The sequence below is a fragment of the Lasioglossum baleicum genome, chromosome 15, assembly GCF_051020765.1.
Source record: "Lasioglossum baleicum chromosome 15, iyLasBale1, whole genome shotgun sequence".
Taxonomy (NCBI): Eukaryota; Metazoa; Arthropoda; class Insecta; order Hymenoptera; family Halictidae; genus Lasioglossum; species Lasioglossum baleicum.
In genome coordinates this window covers 8,523,932-8,537,056 of record NC_134943.1, presented here as the reverse complement: position 1 = coordinate 8,537,056, position 13,125 = coordinate 8,523,932, and the positions used below count along the sequence as shown (strand labels likewise).

The window sequence follows — 13,125 nt, the reverse complement described above, 5'->3', positions numbered from 1 at the left end:
CGTATAGCGAGGTATAGGTGTACATGTTCAATTGTATTATTCAATGATATAATTTCCATGATTTGTAACAAGTTGTTGCCATCTTTCGATTAACCTGTCAAATGTTTAGTAATTGATTAGATACCGACATATCTAATGATGCGAACAATATTTGAAGAATGGCGCAGCAACTATTAGCAGCGCCTCAGAGTCGCCGATTAAAGTGCTAAGGGTTCAAATACGACAGAACTTTCCCTCCAACTTGATATATTTATTGAAACCAGGAAATGCATAAAGCATGAGGGTCGAATAAAATGACCAGCGGGCAGGAATCGGCGGGCAAGTGGACAGCTGGCACCGCACCCGCTCTTGCATAAAACAATAAACAATTCCGTGTTTGCTCCGGTTTCCGACTTCGACTGGTCCACGGCTTTGAATTCAGCGGCACCGGTTCCGGTCCCAGAGATTGGACGAGGCCTGCTCGTCTGCCGGAGAACTCTGCGCTATATGCGAGTGACAAATAAACGGCAACGCATTAATATAGATGATCCGAGACGCTGTGAAATACTGCGGTCGTATCCGCTTTCGCGAAGATCGGGCACAGTCGACCGTGGGGGTGGAGGATAGAGGCTTGTATATCGCGGAAATGTATTGTGACCGGAAAATAGGTCGAACGTGAGAGCGCGTCCCGTAAAGGGAGCCACTCTCTACGGGTCAGTAATAATTTGGTGAGGCATACGTGCACCGACGCCGACCCGCTCCTGTTCCTGTTCCGCGCGATGCAATTTTTCCCGGCGATTTCCGGCCGACGCGAGGCGTCGCGACGCTGCAACCTCTCACCCGCGGGAGATCCGCGTTGGCCTAAATGCCGTCCCGTTTCCCGGAATCTGCCACCGGGTCCGACGTTATTCCCTCCACTGCGCTGGCCTGAAAATTTAAATCTCTCCGACGCGACGCCGACGCCGGCGCGCCGGACAAAATCGAGCAAACAGCCAAGGAACCATTATTAATTCCTCCCTCCCTCTCTCTCTGCTTACTCGCCTCTTCCGGACTAGCTACTATCCAATATTGCGCGGATAATCTTATTCCGAACGAGGACCGCGCGCGAGTTTCCCAGGCTTTACCTATTCCCTTTCTACAAGGACAGCGGCCGGGGCTAGCCGCGAGCTTGTACAGAGACCAGGACACGATTCCACGGGATCTCATTGGCCAGTAGCTACTTTCCGTCCTGTTAGCTTTGGACCTTGTTGTTAACCCATTTGCATCGTTAGCTTATTGTGTACGAGTCTATCCGGATCCATGGCACGAGCAACCGAGTAGCAATTTTCTACAAGCAGAAGGATCATTCCACGCGAAATCGGTCACTTTTTGGAGTAATGGAGTGGATTTTGTTCAAATTTGAATATGTGTAGTCTTTGGCGACGTATGAATGAATCTTGAAGGATTTTTCTTAACAATTCTCGATTTTACAGACGTGTACACAGAAAGTGTCACGCCTCTTTCGTTAAATCGTAAGACTAGAATTAACAAACTATTGGATATGAAACAATTCTTTATTTCACGGCGCGGGAGGTAGCTCTTCACTAATCGAAATCGAAAAAGCTGAGAGGAAAACGGGTTAGGTTAGGCCCCACAGTCCGGCTCTTGAAAGTATCAAATGATGAAATGATACTTCGAAATCTCTGTTTATTAATACGATTCTGAAGTGGTTGATTCATTTTTGACAACGAACGATAAGTTCATTGTGCTGGTGACTTATTGACAATCCAACACAAACCGATGGAAATGAGTTTTTAGGATGTTATAGTGGAATCCTAACAGTATCTACTAAACATGTTGCCATTTGAAAAAAAAAGGTTTTTTTTCACCATTTATTTTGAAATTGTTTTAAGCAAATGCAGTGTTTCCATAGCGAGGCATTTTTTAAAAAATTGGAAAAACAATGAGGATTATACATAGGCCCGAGTATTCATAATGCGAAGAGTAAATTCAAGAAATATAGAGAAATTTATAACCAAGTTTTCTGTTCAATAATGTTATTACTAGTTGTCGACTTGTTTAACCATGCAGAATCACCGTTCCGCCCGCAGATAGAAAAGATCACGTTGTTTTAATCGGAAACAAGATTCGAGTCTCGAATGGCGCACGCGCTTCCGTTTCGCGGATGGGTGGAAAATTTCCTGTCATTCGTTTTAGCCCGGCGAGCGGCCGGAACGGGAGAAAAAAATAGATATCCACAAGCTTTTAAGGCCACTTCGGAGAGCAACTGCAACGGTAATCCAGTAACTCGATGTATCCACGGCAATCGTCGGCCCCCGGCTGCCGAGCAAATACGTTTATCGGTTTTAAAGGGCGGCGAGAAATCGGTCGAGGCTGTAACCTCTTCCGCGCCACTGTTTTCCCGGCGTCGCTTTGCCCCGGCACAAAGGATTTTCAACTCGTAAGAAAAAAGACAGGTTTATAAAAAAAAATAGTGGCCAACGAAAAAAAAGAACGTGACGCGGTAAGAGAGAGAGAGAAGGTCGATTTCCTTTTCGACGTTTGATCGACGTACAGTGGGATATTTTTGGTCGAAACTCCGGAAAAATGTCGATTTCTAAATTGGGTCTAGCAGACTAAGAATGGTCCAGCAGCCCCACCCACAATCTTTTTGATATTGTGTGGAAAACAATGGTTTTAGATTGAAAGGGACCCCCCTAAAATTTCGAGTCGCTAACCCTTCGTATAAGGATGAGGGTGAATACCCTTAACTGTATCATTTTTTTCTCGGTTGTTAATTAAGATGTTCAGATTTTAAGGAAACGAAAATACTCGAACTTACCTCGTTCATATCATATATTTTTTTTCACAATTGTGATCAAATTACTAAGGGTAGAACAAAATCATTTAATTCTTTGGGGGTGGGGATTGCAAGCAACCCTTCGAGTGACCACTACCAAAAAATTCAAGAACAATGTTCTGTTACCCATCTAATATATAAAAAAAAGTTTCAAGATGGTCGGATTGGTGGAACATAATAATAATTTTTTTTTAAATGGAATACTATATATGTTTTCTTCAGAAAATAATAGCAGGTACTGAGACAAATCCAAAAAGGTGCTATAAGATATTATTCTGAGTTGATTAAAGGTAAATCGTTAGAATTAAACGACTTAAAGTTTTAGGGGTTATCTTTCAACCTAAAACCATTGTTGTCCACATAATATCAATAAAAATTGTGGGTGGGACCGCTGGACCATTCTTAGTCTGCTAGACTCAATTTTTGCGTATAATGTCATAAAATTTTTGCTGTCCGACGTAGTTAAAGGTCTGTAGAATAAGGCTTCAATATTGTTTTTATTTATTTGTACACCCGTGAGGTAGTACAGTGTTCCCGCGATTGTGTTGCGAGAACCTCGGGGGTATCGAGTCTCAGTAAATGAAATGGTACAGTAATTTCTCGTTCGTTGCGAATAATGTACTACGCGCTCGTTGCGACGTGCCTACCCACTCCACTGCCTGTCAATGCCGAGTCGGCCGAGTCGCTCCGCACGGCGGCAACGACTATCCGCTGTCTCTTTCTTTCCTATACGCTCTTCTTCGTTGCGTTCGAAACTTTCATCGTCGATTAAACCACTAAATATTGGCCAAATTATATCGTGTTTGGTATCATTTTAATCAGAAAAATGCCAGAAATGAGTTAGTGAAAGTCCCATAGAAGCCTAATGGAAAATTAACAATTCCATCACTGCCATTACATACATTGTAAGAACTCACGGGCCTTTAAATTGTGCCGGCGACGGCGACACGCTTCGGTCACCCGATCCGTATTTCATTCTGTCCTTCTCTATGTTCGGCTCCCTATTGAAGTCTCGCTCGGCGCGGTCGGCGTGTATCTGGACGCAGTCATAAATCACAAAAGGCTTCCCTATTTGCTCGTTGCGAACTCAAACCCCCGGCAATTTCGCAACGAACGAGAAATTACTGTACTATGTTTTTTAACGTGTGTGTGCCGAACATAGATTTCTAAGCGGAAAATTGTTGTATTGTACTAATGCTATTCCATACCTGAGAATGATACATCGAGTATCATAAAACTCCACACAATTTAAACACCCTAATACCTTAATTTCTTTGTAGCGCGATCGGTCGCCCAAGGGGGAACCCCTAGTAGTGGGGATAAACAAAGTCACATCATCCGGTTACCCAAAAATCACCTCAATCGCGGAAACACTGTGAACTTCATCGAAAGTCAAGAAATGTTAAAAAATTTTGATTTTATAAACGTTACATTCCTCTTTTAGTAAATACCCCACCGTGCGACGGAAAACAGTGCTCGCGTGTCCGACGCCTTCTCGGCTCTCATTGATCGTCGAGGATTCCGCGGGAATTTCGCATGGATCGTTTAGCGTTTATGAAATACGTGCCGAGACATTTCGAATTCGTTGGGAAATTCAATTATTTAGTTAGCGAACTACGCTCGAGCGCGATTCACGATTTCCTAGACGAGAGTTTGCCACGGGATTGTTCCATCGTTCTCGGCGTTGTTCCTCGCGCGGGCGGATCCACCCTACTCGCCCATTCTCTCTTCGATTCGTGTTCGCGTTCACAAGCAAAAACCTCGGGAGAATCTTTTTCGGAAGAAGAGCACGATTTTATTGCTCTTCTCGTCTCCGAGATAATATTTCTGTTTGCTTTCCCGCCTCTCCAGGAGGAGGGTCCACCCCCCGAGAGAGTATTCCTCGGTCGGTACAATACTTCTTTTATTTCTTTCACCGTAGATTTCGCGTGTTATCGAACGAGAAGATATTTCCCCGAAAAGGAAAATTTATTTTCCTGATGGCTATTGAATTACGGATTCGTCGAAAAAAAAAAGATCGAACGACGATAAAAATATCTGTTGCAAGGAATGCGATTAAACACAGACCCGACCCCTATTCGGTACACCGGTTAATTCGACATAAATGGTTCCCAATTAACGATAAGAATGGTTCCGTTTGGATTAACAGCGGAATAAAGTAATTCCGCTCGACTTTTTCCGGCTGGACAATGTAGCGGGTTCGCTGAAAGAACTGAATAATTTCGCCGGCGAAAGAAAACCGGGCTATTCCAGGAGCGCCTTTTAATTCTTTTTCTCCGGTCGGTTTCCCTGGGAGCTTCTCTTTTTGCCGTGCCTCGATAACAGCTGGAACGCGACGCCCGAGTCGTCTCTAATTAATCCTGTCGTGCGTTGAACTTTTGGCCGCGTGCGACACGTGTGCCGGAGTGGGAAGCCGCGTGGGCCTTGCTCTCTCTCTCTCTCTCTCTCTCTCTCTCTCTCTCTCTCTCTCGATCTTTCAGTTTTCTCCGTCTTTCCGAACCGTGTAACGGTGCGAACGCGTTTAGGCGACCTCCTTATACGTTGCTGCTCGTCCAGATCATGCGAAACGAGCTCACGGAGCTCGTCCAGTAGTTCAACGATTAACCTTCATCGCTTTCGGAAGCAGCCGCGAAACTCTAGCTGGACCTAATTCACAAATCACGTAGAGTCGAGGCGTAATTTTTAATCGTTTATTGCCTCGTTTACGTCATCGCTCGAAATAGGCGACCAACTTCTTGAATCCGAGACGCTCAATTGACAGACGTATGCGCGGGTCATTCCGGGATTCATAACTTCTGCAAGTATTTATCGGGTCAGTGAAAAAGTTCGAGCCCGACATTGTTTGATCCCTTTGCACTCGGAGCTATTTTAACTCGAAAATTAAATACTCCTTCCTAGCTATAACATTTCCATTCTCAGTGTTTCCCAGTGTTATTCTCATTCTCAGTGTTAACAAATATGGGTTAAAATACAGCAAGGAATTGGGAGCGAACTTTCGCGCTGGTCTAATGTATTTCTTTCTCGAAATAGGAAGACGGAGAAGGAACGTCTCGGGATATTTGGGGACGATCGAAGGAATTTAGGGCACAGGGACTGTCTTATGCTTCTCCGTATATTTTTCCGCCGCCTCCGTCGCAATCGCCGTGCTCCCAACCAGCGGCTGAGTCTCCGAGCTCGGTCTTTCTAGGATCGACGCTTGGCCAAAGTGAATGATGGCGATCGGAAGCCATTACGCGGTACACTTTTGATGAAACGTTTAAGAGAAGACTTCGAAGCTGGACGCGTCCGGTTCTCTCTCGCGAGCCTTATCTCTCCACCACGGCCGTCGCGCAACATAGAGCAGATTCTGCGCCGTTTCGCGGCGTAAGAAGCACTTAACGCGCCTCATCCTGCCTCGCCTCCCTCGCCAGCTAGCTCGTTCATTTATTCCCTTAAACACCGCTTCCCGATGACTAGCGATCGTGATACTACCGCGCGGTACCTGGCTCGCCGACACGCATCTATGTACCATTAACCTCTTCAGGATTTCTCCAATATTTTTACGATTTCAAACTCCAGATTTATCTCCAGGCTCTCCTCTGTTCGAATGCCGACTGCAAATTGGCTTCATTTTGCAAGCTATTCTTCAACTCGACGCTGGAATTCTTAGAACTTTCATTTCACAGTCTCTTAATGTTGAATTGATCTCATGAGGTCGCTCGAGGTACGTTACACGGTGTTTCCGCGCTGTGGAGCACTGTAGTGTCCTCGGAGACGTCGAGAGCAACGAGGCCACGCCCCTCGGGCCTGGCCACGCCTTCTTCGCGCGAAGAATGCGATACAGATTATTTTAGACACTACAAAACTCGCTAAATTAAGAATATCTCTCTCCTCTGAACGCAATTTGCTCTACAGCATTGTCCCGCGAAGTGAAACAAATCATTTTGATCGCCACTCGCGGGATTCTATCAACTTCTTCAGGATTTCTCCAATATTTTTACGATTTTAAACTTCAGAACTTTTATTTCACAGTCTTTTAATGTTGAATTAATCTCATGAGATCGCCCGAGGTACACTACACGGTATTTCCGCGCTGTGGAGCCCTGTACTGTCCTCGGAGGCGTCGAGAGCAACGAGGCCACGCCCCTCTGGCCTGGCCACGCCTACTCCGCGCGAAAAACGCGAGACAAGTTATTTCAGACGCTACAGAAGTCGCAAAATTGAGAATATTTCTCTCCTCCGAGTACCCTGATTTTGCGCGATACACGAATCATGAATTCGAAAGCTAATTTTTGTCTGTTCTAATCATGGGTGGGGCATTGAACGTGCAAACAACGGCTGGAAAGTCCGTGTTCGATCCTCCGCAACGGGTCTTTAAACTCCCTCGACCACGCTATTATAGCGTGCAGACATTCGATGCACTTATCGAGGGCCGGGGTAAGCCTCTCGAAATACAATCCAGCGGGCAAGTTGCAACGCCGGGGTACGAAGTTATCGTGAATGTAAACCCTCTTCTCGCTGCTATTATCCCGTGCCCGAAACATTAAGCCGATACCGAAAGGGATCAGCCGTAACGCGCGCGTTCTTAGGCGAGCGAAAGGCGATCGACTCTTTCGCGACGAGGATCCCCCCCATTGTCTGCGCGGACGTGAAAGGGATGATTGAACGTTCTCGGATACACCGAGCCCGCCACCCACCCGCCGACCAACCGGTAAAAACTATTTCATCGAACAAACTGAACGTCCGTCCGCGAAATTACTCGCACATCCGCCGATCCGTTTTTGCCGACTGGGCTCGATGACTGCACATAGTTGTTTGTTATCCTCTTGATTACTCGCATTCTCGTAGCAATTCGCAAAGTCTATTCAATTGTCTGGATAACCAGTCTTTCATAAAAATAAGAATCGTTTCATCTCGTTTCATTCGACGTCAAACGTTTCGATTAACTCGAGCTTCGGAAGTAGCCGGTACATGTTGCCTTATAAAAGTAACAAGAACAAATTTATTCGAACTTTGAGCGGTTTGTATTGTAATATCTGCGCTATTAAATATGTTTATTTAGTCGTTTACCACGAAAGCATCTCTATCATTTCAATAATCGTGAAACGAAAAATCTGGAATTAAATCTGGTTTGGTGTTAATAACTTTCCTTTGCTTCAGCTGGCCAAAATTATTTATAATATAAATAGCTTCATCAAATAACGTATTTCAAAAACATTTTTTAATATTTTTTCAATATTTTTGGCATGTTTTTAAACAAAAAGCAATATGTTGTTGAATTGCAACGTTGAAGTGCGAATAATTACAGGAAGATGTACAATAAAAGGATACAAAATTGTTGAAAGTATAGGCCACACTTGCGTGCGAAACGTTCATGCTGGAAAGATCGTGTACCACTTACTTGAAACATACAAAAGCTGTCTCATAGAATTTTAGCAGCAACAGACGTCCTACGAAAATCTCCAACTTTTGATAAAGTATAGCACTTCATCAGTGCTTGAATGAGCTAAATCAATGAAAAGGACCACTGTGCGGCGGCACGATTCTCTGACGAATCAATCAAAAATTTTTTGACCACTATGTACTGGCCCCTCTCTTTGAGCAACTTTTTCCACGAGACGAATCGAGCACACCGATCTGACGTATGCGTTTTCTGTTACAGGTAAAAACCGCTTTTCTAATTCCCCGCCGAGAGTACGCCGGAAGGGTAAGAGTTGAAAGATTCTCGGCTTACAATTGGAAAGTTTGATTTTTTGATCGCATCGAGAGGATCTTTTTGTTAGCGGAATAATGCACAGCGGTCGGACAGGTTCGTGGTGGGTTGCAGCGGGGCTGTGGAGAGCTATGCAGGACCGGTTTTCAAGCATCGGTGACGCGTGTAGGCCTGTGCGCACGGTTTAGGATCGCGAGAGACCGGCTCGCGATGGATGGATCGTCGATCCGCCGGGAATTCGTGTCCCAGATTGTGCCAACCACTCCGTGCCTCGCCTCGTCTCGATGCTGCAAACGAGTTTGTCGGGCTTTGTTTGCCGCGAGACGCCTCTTGCAGCCGCTTTTCCGTGTCCGTTCACCTCCGAGGCTTCCGGGTCTCGATCGGGCCAACTTTGACCTCCCTTTTGCAAAAATGTCCGCACCACCGGCGCAGAATCTCGAAATTGTCCGACACCTCGACATCAACGAAAGCCACACGCTTTAATTCTAACTCGAGGTAGCACATTTTTATTTTGCCGTGGTTGAGCAAGGCAAAATAACATTCTAGCTGAAGCACAGGTACCTCTGTTCCTACAAGGGAAGGACCGCAAATGCCCGACTTCGATTTTGATAACTATTTGTGAGACGATGATATATGGATCCCTAATGACGTCTGCAAAATATTAGGTGTAGTTACCCAATAGTTTGAAAGATATAAACAATTTAGCTTTCATACCTTATTGATTGAAAAGTCAATCAAAATCGAAGTCGAACACTTGGGGTCTTCCCCTTGTTAGTGTTGTATTCCGGATACTCAATATAAATATATTTATTAAGTACAATTTTTCTAAACGAAATACAAACTACGGGCGTAATACAAATCTTAGTTGTCTAGACAAGACTCGGTAAGAGGCTGATCGGAAGCGAATGAAGACTGAGAAAAGAATGCTCGCGAGAGGAAGAAATCAGCAGGAGATATAGGTTTTGGGTTCTGTAAAGTGGGGGTTGTTTTAGGTCTAATGGTCAGTAAGGGATGAATCATGGGGATGAGGTTCGAAGATGAGTAATGGTAGATGGAATGTCGACCTGAAGATAGAGAGACGAACTGAAACGTTTAGATTACATGAGTGATTACTAATGCTAGAGAGAATCTTATCGTTGGTATACAACATTAGTGTGCGACTCAATCTCGTGTGTTTGGTTCAACTGAGAACGTCAGCTGGATTAATTGACACCGTCGTTTCTACAAATCAGGGGTTGAGGGTTTTCTAAAATTGTTTAGCTCTCATGTGATTCGTACTGAAAAATAGTCGGTGGAAAGACGATAGTGTGCAGCAGCCCGGTCAGGTGCAAAGGTGGTCCAGCACGCGGATGAAACGGTGCTCGTGGCCATCCGAATCCTTTGTGGAGCGAATTTTCCTGGGTCCACCAGATGGCTGCAACTTGCAGAGAATGGACCTTTAACTAAATTTTCCTCGACCCTGCGTGTCGCTGCGACTTCGATTACGACCGGTTGGAACGGCGCGGCGCTTTCAACGCGCACACCTACTCTCGATAATAGGCCAGTCGTTTCGTGTCGCGTTCCCTTGTTTAGCGACCGATCGAATTAGGGGATTCGGCTAATTTTGGTAACTGGCGCTTGCCGGCGCATTTACTCGTTCACTCGGCGAACGAATACGTGTCCTGCGTCGTTCAAATTAAGGGAAAGGCGCCAGTAATTGAACTCGTATCAGTGGTTGACCATTTTTCTGGACGTAAAATAATGTTTGTTTAATGTCGGACGAAAAATAATGTTTCTGGACGTAATAATCTTTCGAAAAAGACGCGATAGATAAATATAGTTTCTCGTATTAATTCAGAACAAGCAAACCGCGAAACATTTACCTATACTGTTCCTAAATAAGATTTTATATAGTATTAACTTCTTATCACTTGTATTTGCCCTTTCTAGTGGTCAACCACTAACTAACGTATGGTCAATTAGTCGTTTTCTCGTTCTCAAGGATGGTCAACTTTCGACACAATTATTGAATTTCCAAAAACATCTATAAAGTTTGCACAATACAATCAATTTTAAGAAGCTAGCTTTGTTACACATTGTAAGAAGTTCGAACAGTACTTTCACGCTTAGAGTCTCTCTATTTAATAGTAAAGGATAAAATGCATTCACCATCGTTCACGCAGAGAATTTTTCCTAACTGGTCAACTATTGGCGCTTTTGCCTTAATCGTGTTTCGCGCCGGGCAAATCCTTTCGGTTTGTGGACTATTGGAATTCCGTTTCGTTGGTCCCGGTCCTTGAGAATGATCTACCGCAGGAATGCATCGATCGGATCGGTGCCTTCCAAAATTGCAACCGCTTGCGGAATTAGATTAGCCCCTCGCCGTACAGTGCCGAGATAGACTCGCCCTGAAAATTTCAAATAGAATCTAGTCTAATACGAACGTTGTTTTGCTTCTGAATGTCATCTTTATTTTTATTGGCCCTCGCAATTCAAGAGAGAGAACTCAACCATAATCTCTAGCAGCAACTCGGGGATACGCGGCTGCCCTATCCAAAAAATTAGGAACCAATGGAAACCGACGCGACAGACTAGGAAAAACAATTAAACCCTCGTCTTCCGCGGACAGTGCGACATCAGTGACAGTTTCGTTCGCCGACATTCTCCACGGTGAATTTTGCAATAGACGAGCGAATGTTTTTACTTATCGCTGTGCTGTTCTCCGATACTGTGAACCAAGCGTCGAAAGTGTGATTAAAAGCGTATAATTTATCGAAGTTGAATCGAGAAAGCGTCCGAAAGAGAAAGGAATCGTCGGTGATTTCATTATTTCGAATAATTTCGTGATTAGCGATTCAGAGGGGACATCGGACGACCATCTCCCGGCGAATTAATAATAATTTTCCAGAACGAATTGATCGTCGCGGCCACCGACCGGCCGATATTAACTATTTGAACGACGATTGGTTGTCGCGTGACGAGAATCGATGCCGAACCGGAACACCGGCTCCCCTGTTACCAGGCTAAAGATTGCCGTTACGTGATCCACGCTCGCCACACGTTCCCTTTGAAATTCTCTTCCTTTCTCTCCCTCCCCCTTTCTCTTTGCTATTTCTCTGCCAGCAAAATTCATTCTCAAGAACCGCTCCACTAAAAATTAAAATCTGGGGTTGAAACCAGCCGTGATGAATAGCACGAATTAATTCTCTGGGGCTGCGGAGAACGGCCGCTCGAAGGTACGGACGGAAAACAGTTTTATTCGGTGTAGTGTCTCTGCACCATACGTACAGATTACCAGGCGCAATTATTCTAGTAACGTCAGACTATATTTTTCATTTAATTCCACCATTTCTTTATGCGAAATAAGTGTAGAAATCTATTCGTCTGCAAAGGTTAAAGTGAATGAAAGTAATTTGAGAACACGAAGAGGTTATAGTCGAAAGTGAGCCTGGATGAGGAGAAGAAATTAGATATTTTTTGGTAGTTTTTTCGGCGGAGAAAGAGACAAAAGGCGACTGGGTCGCGCGATTTATAGCCACGCTTAACAGGAAGCCACTTAGTTCGATCTCGTTACGACCGCCGCGAATCGAGTTGACCCTTGAACTTCGAAACTTTGTTAGGAGTTTCTTCGAATCGGCCGTAACCACCGGGACCTCGACTTCCTTTCTGAAAGCACCGGTCCCGACCGATGTATTTAATTTCCTAGCAATCGTGCGGCGATGCGTTCTCCTTTTTCCCCGGTGATCGATTTTTTCGTTTTATCCGTCTCTCTCGTTTCGAGAAAGAGAGAGAGAGAGAGAGAGACAGAGCTCGCGTCGATGGAGAAGCGATCTGCTCCCCGAATCCTGCAAAGTACATCGAAGTTGGCTAACTTTCTTTGTAGATTGGAAAGTTCGCGACTCCGTTCTTCCTTGGCTCTCCGAAAAATCGAGCGAAATTGTTTTGACAAACGGAAGGCGCGCAAAACAATTTCAGATTTCATTGCTGCCAGTCCCGGACAGAAGAGAGGCTATCGATCTCGCTTATTTGTCGGCGACCGGGTTATCGATATTATTCTTGGCTTGTCGAGGCTTCGGTCGCTCGCCGATTAGACGAACAATAAAACTATCGTGAGACGCGCGCGGTCTTCCACCAAACTTTTCCTCTGCCCATTAATTGACCTTGCCAGATAGACAAGAAAATATTATTGTAGATACCAGAGAGCTTTCTTGTCGTTCACTCTAAAAATGGAAAATTATAACATGCATACTCTGGATAGGGTAAAGGTTGTTTTATATCTTGTCAAACAATCGGTTCACATTTTCCAGCGTTTTACCAATGGTAAACACTATCGACATTTGTATAGAAAATCGAAGGAATAGAATTTTCCTATTTAGAGTTAAAGATTAAGGGAAGAGATAAACTTTAATAGTTGCGATTCACGCAAGCAATATTTATTTTGCAAATTATTTTAAATTATTGTAAATTATGTTTGACTAACGACGCAGATATTGACTAGAAGATGTTTCAGTCACAATTTTCCAGAGGAGTAGAATTTTTCTATTTACGGTTAAAGGGGTTAAAGGAAAAGATAAACTTTAATTAGATTCCATTACGTTGCAATTCAGGAGGATACTGTTCATTTTGCAAATTGTTT

The 13,125-nt window shown here is 44.4% G+C and overlaps 1 protein-coding gene across 3 annotated transcripts in view; it reads left to right on the top strand.

Annotated features, from left to right (window-relative positions):
* Sdc (Syndecan) overlaps window positions 1-13,125 on the top strand; it is a 177,529-nt gene that overhangs the window by 53,282 nt on the left and 111,122 nt on the right. Inside the window, exon 3 of one of the 3 annotated variants that reach the window (XM_076438855.1) lies at window positions 8,460-8,504. The exons of the other annotated variants lie outside the window; for them this stretch is intronic. Within the exon in view, the coding sequence (XP_076294970.1) occupies window positions 8,460-8,504 (45 nt within the window). The remainder of the gene's footprint in view (window positions 1-8,459; window positions 8,505-13,125) is intronic. 3 annotated transcript variants of the gene reach the window in all.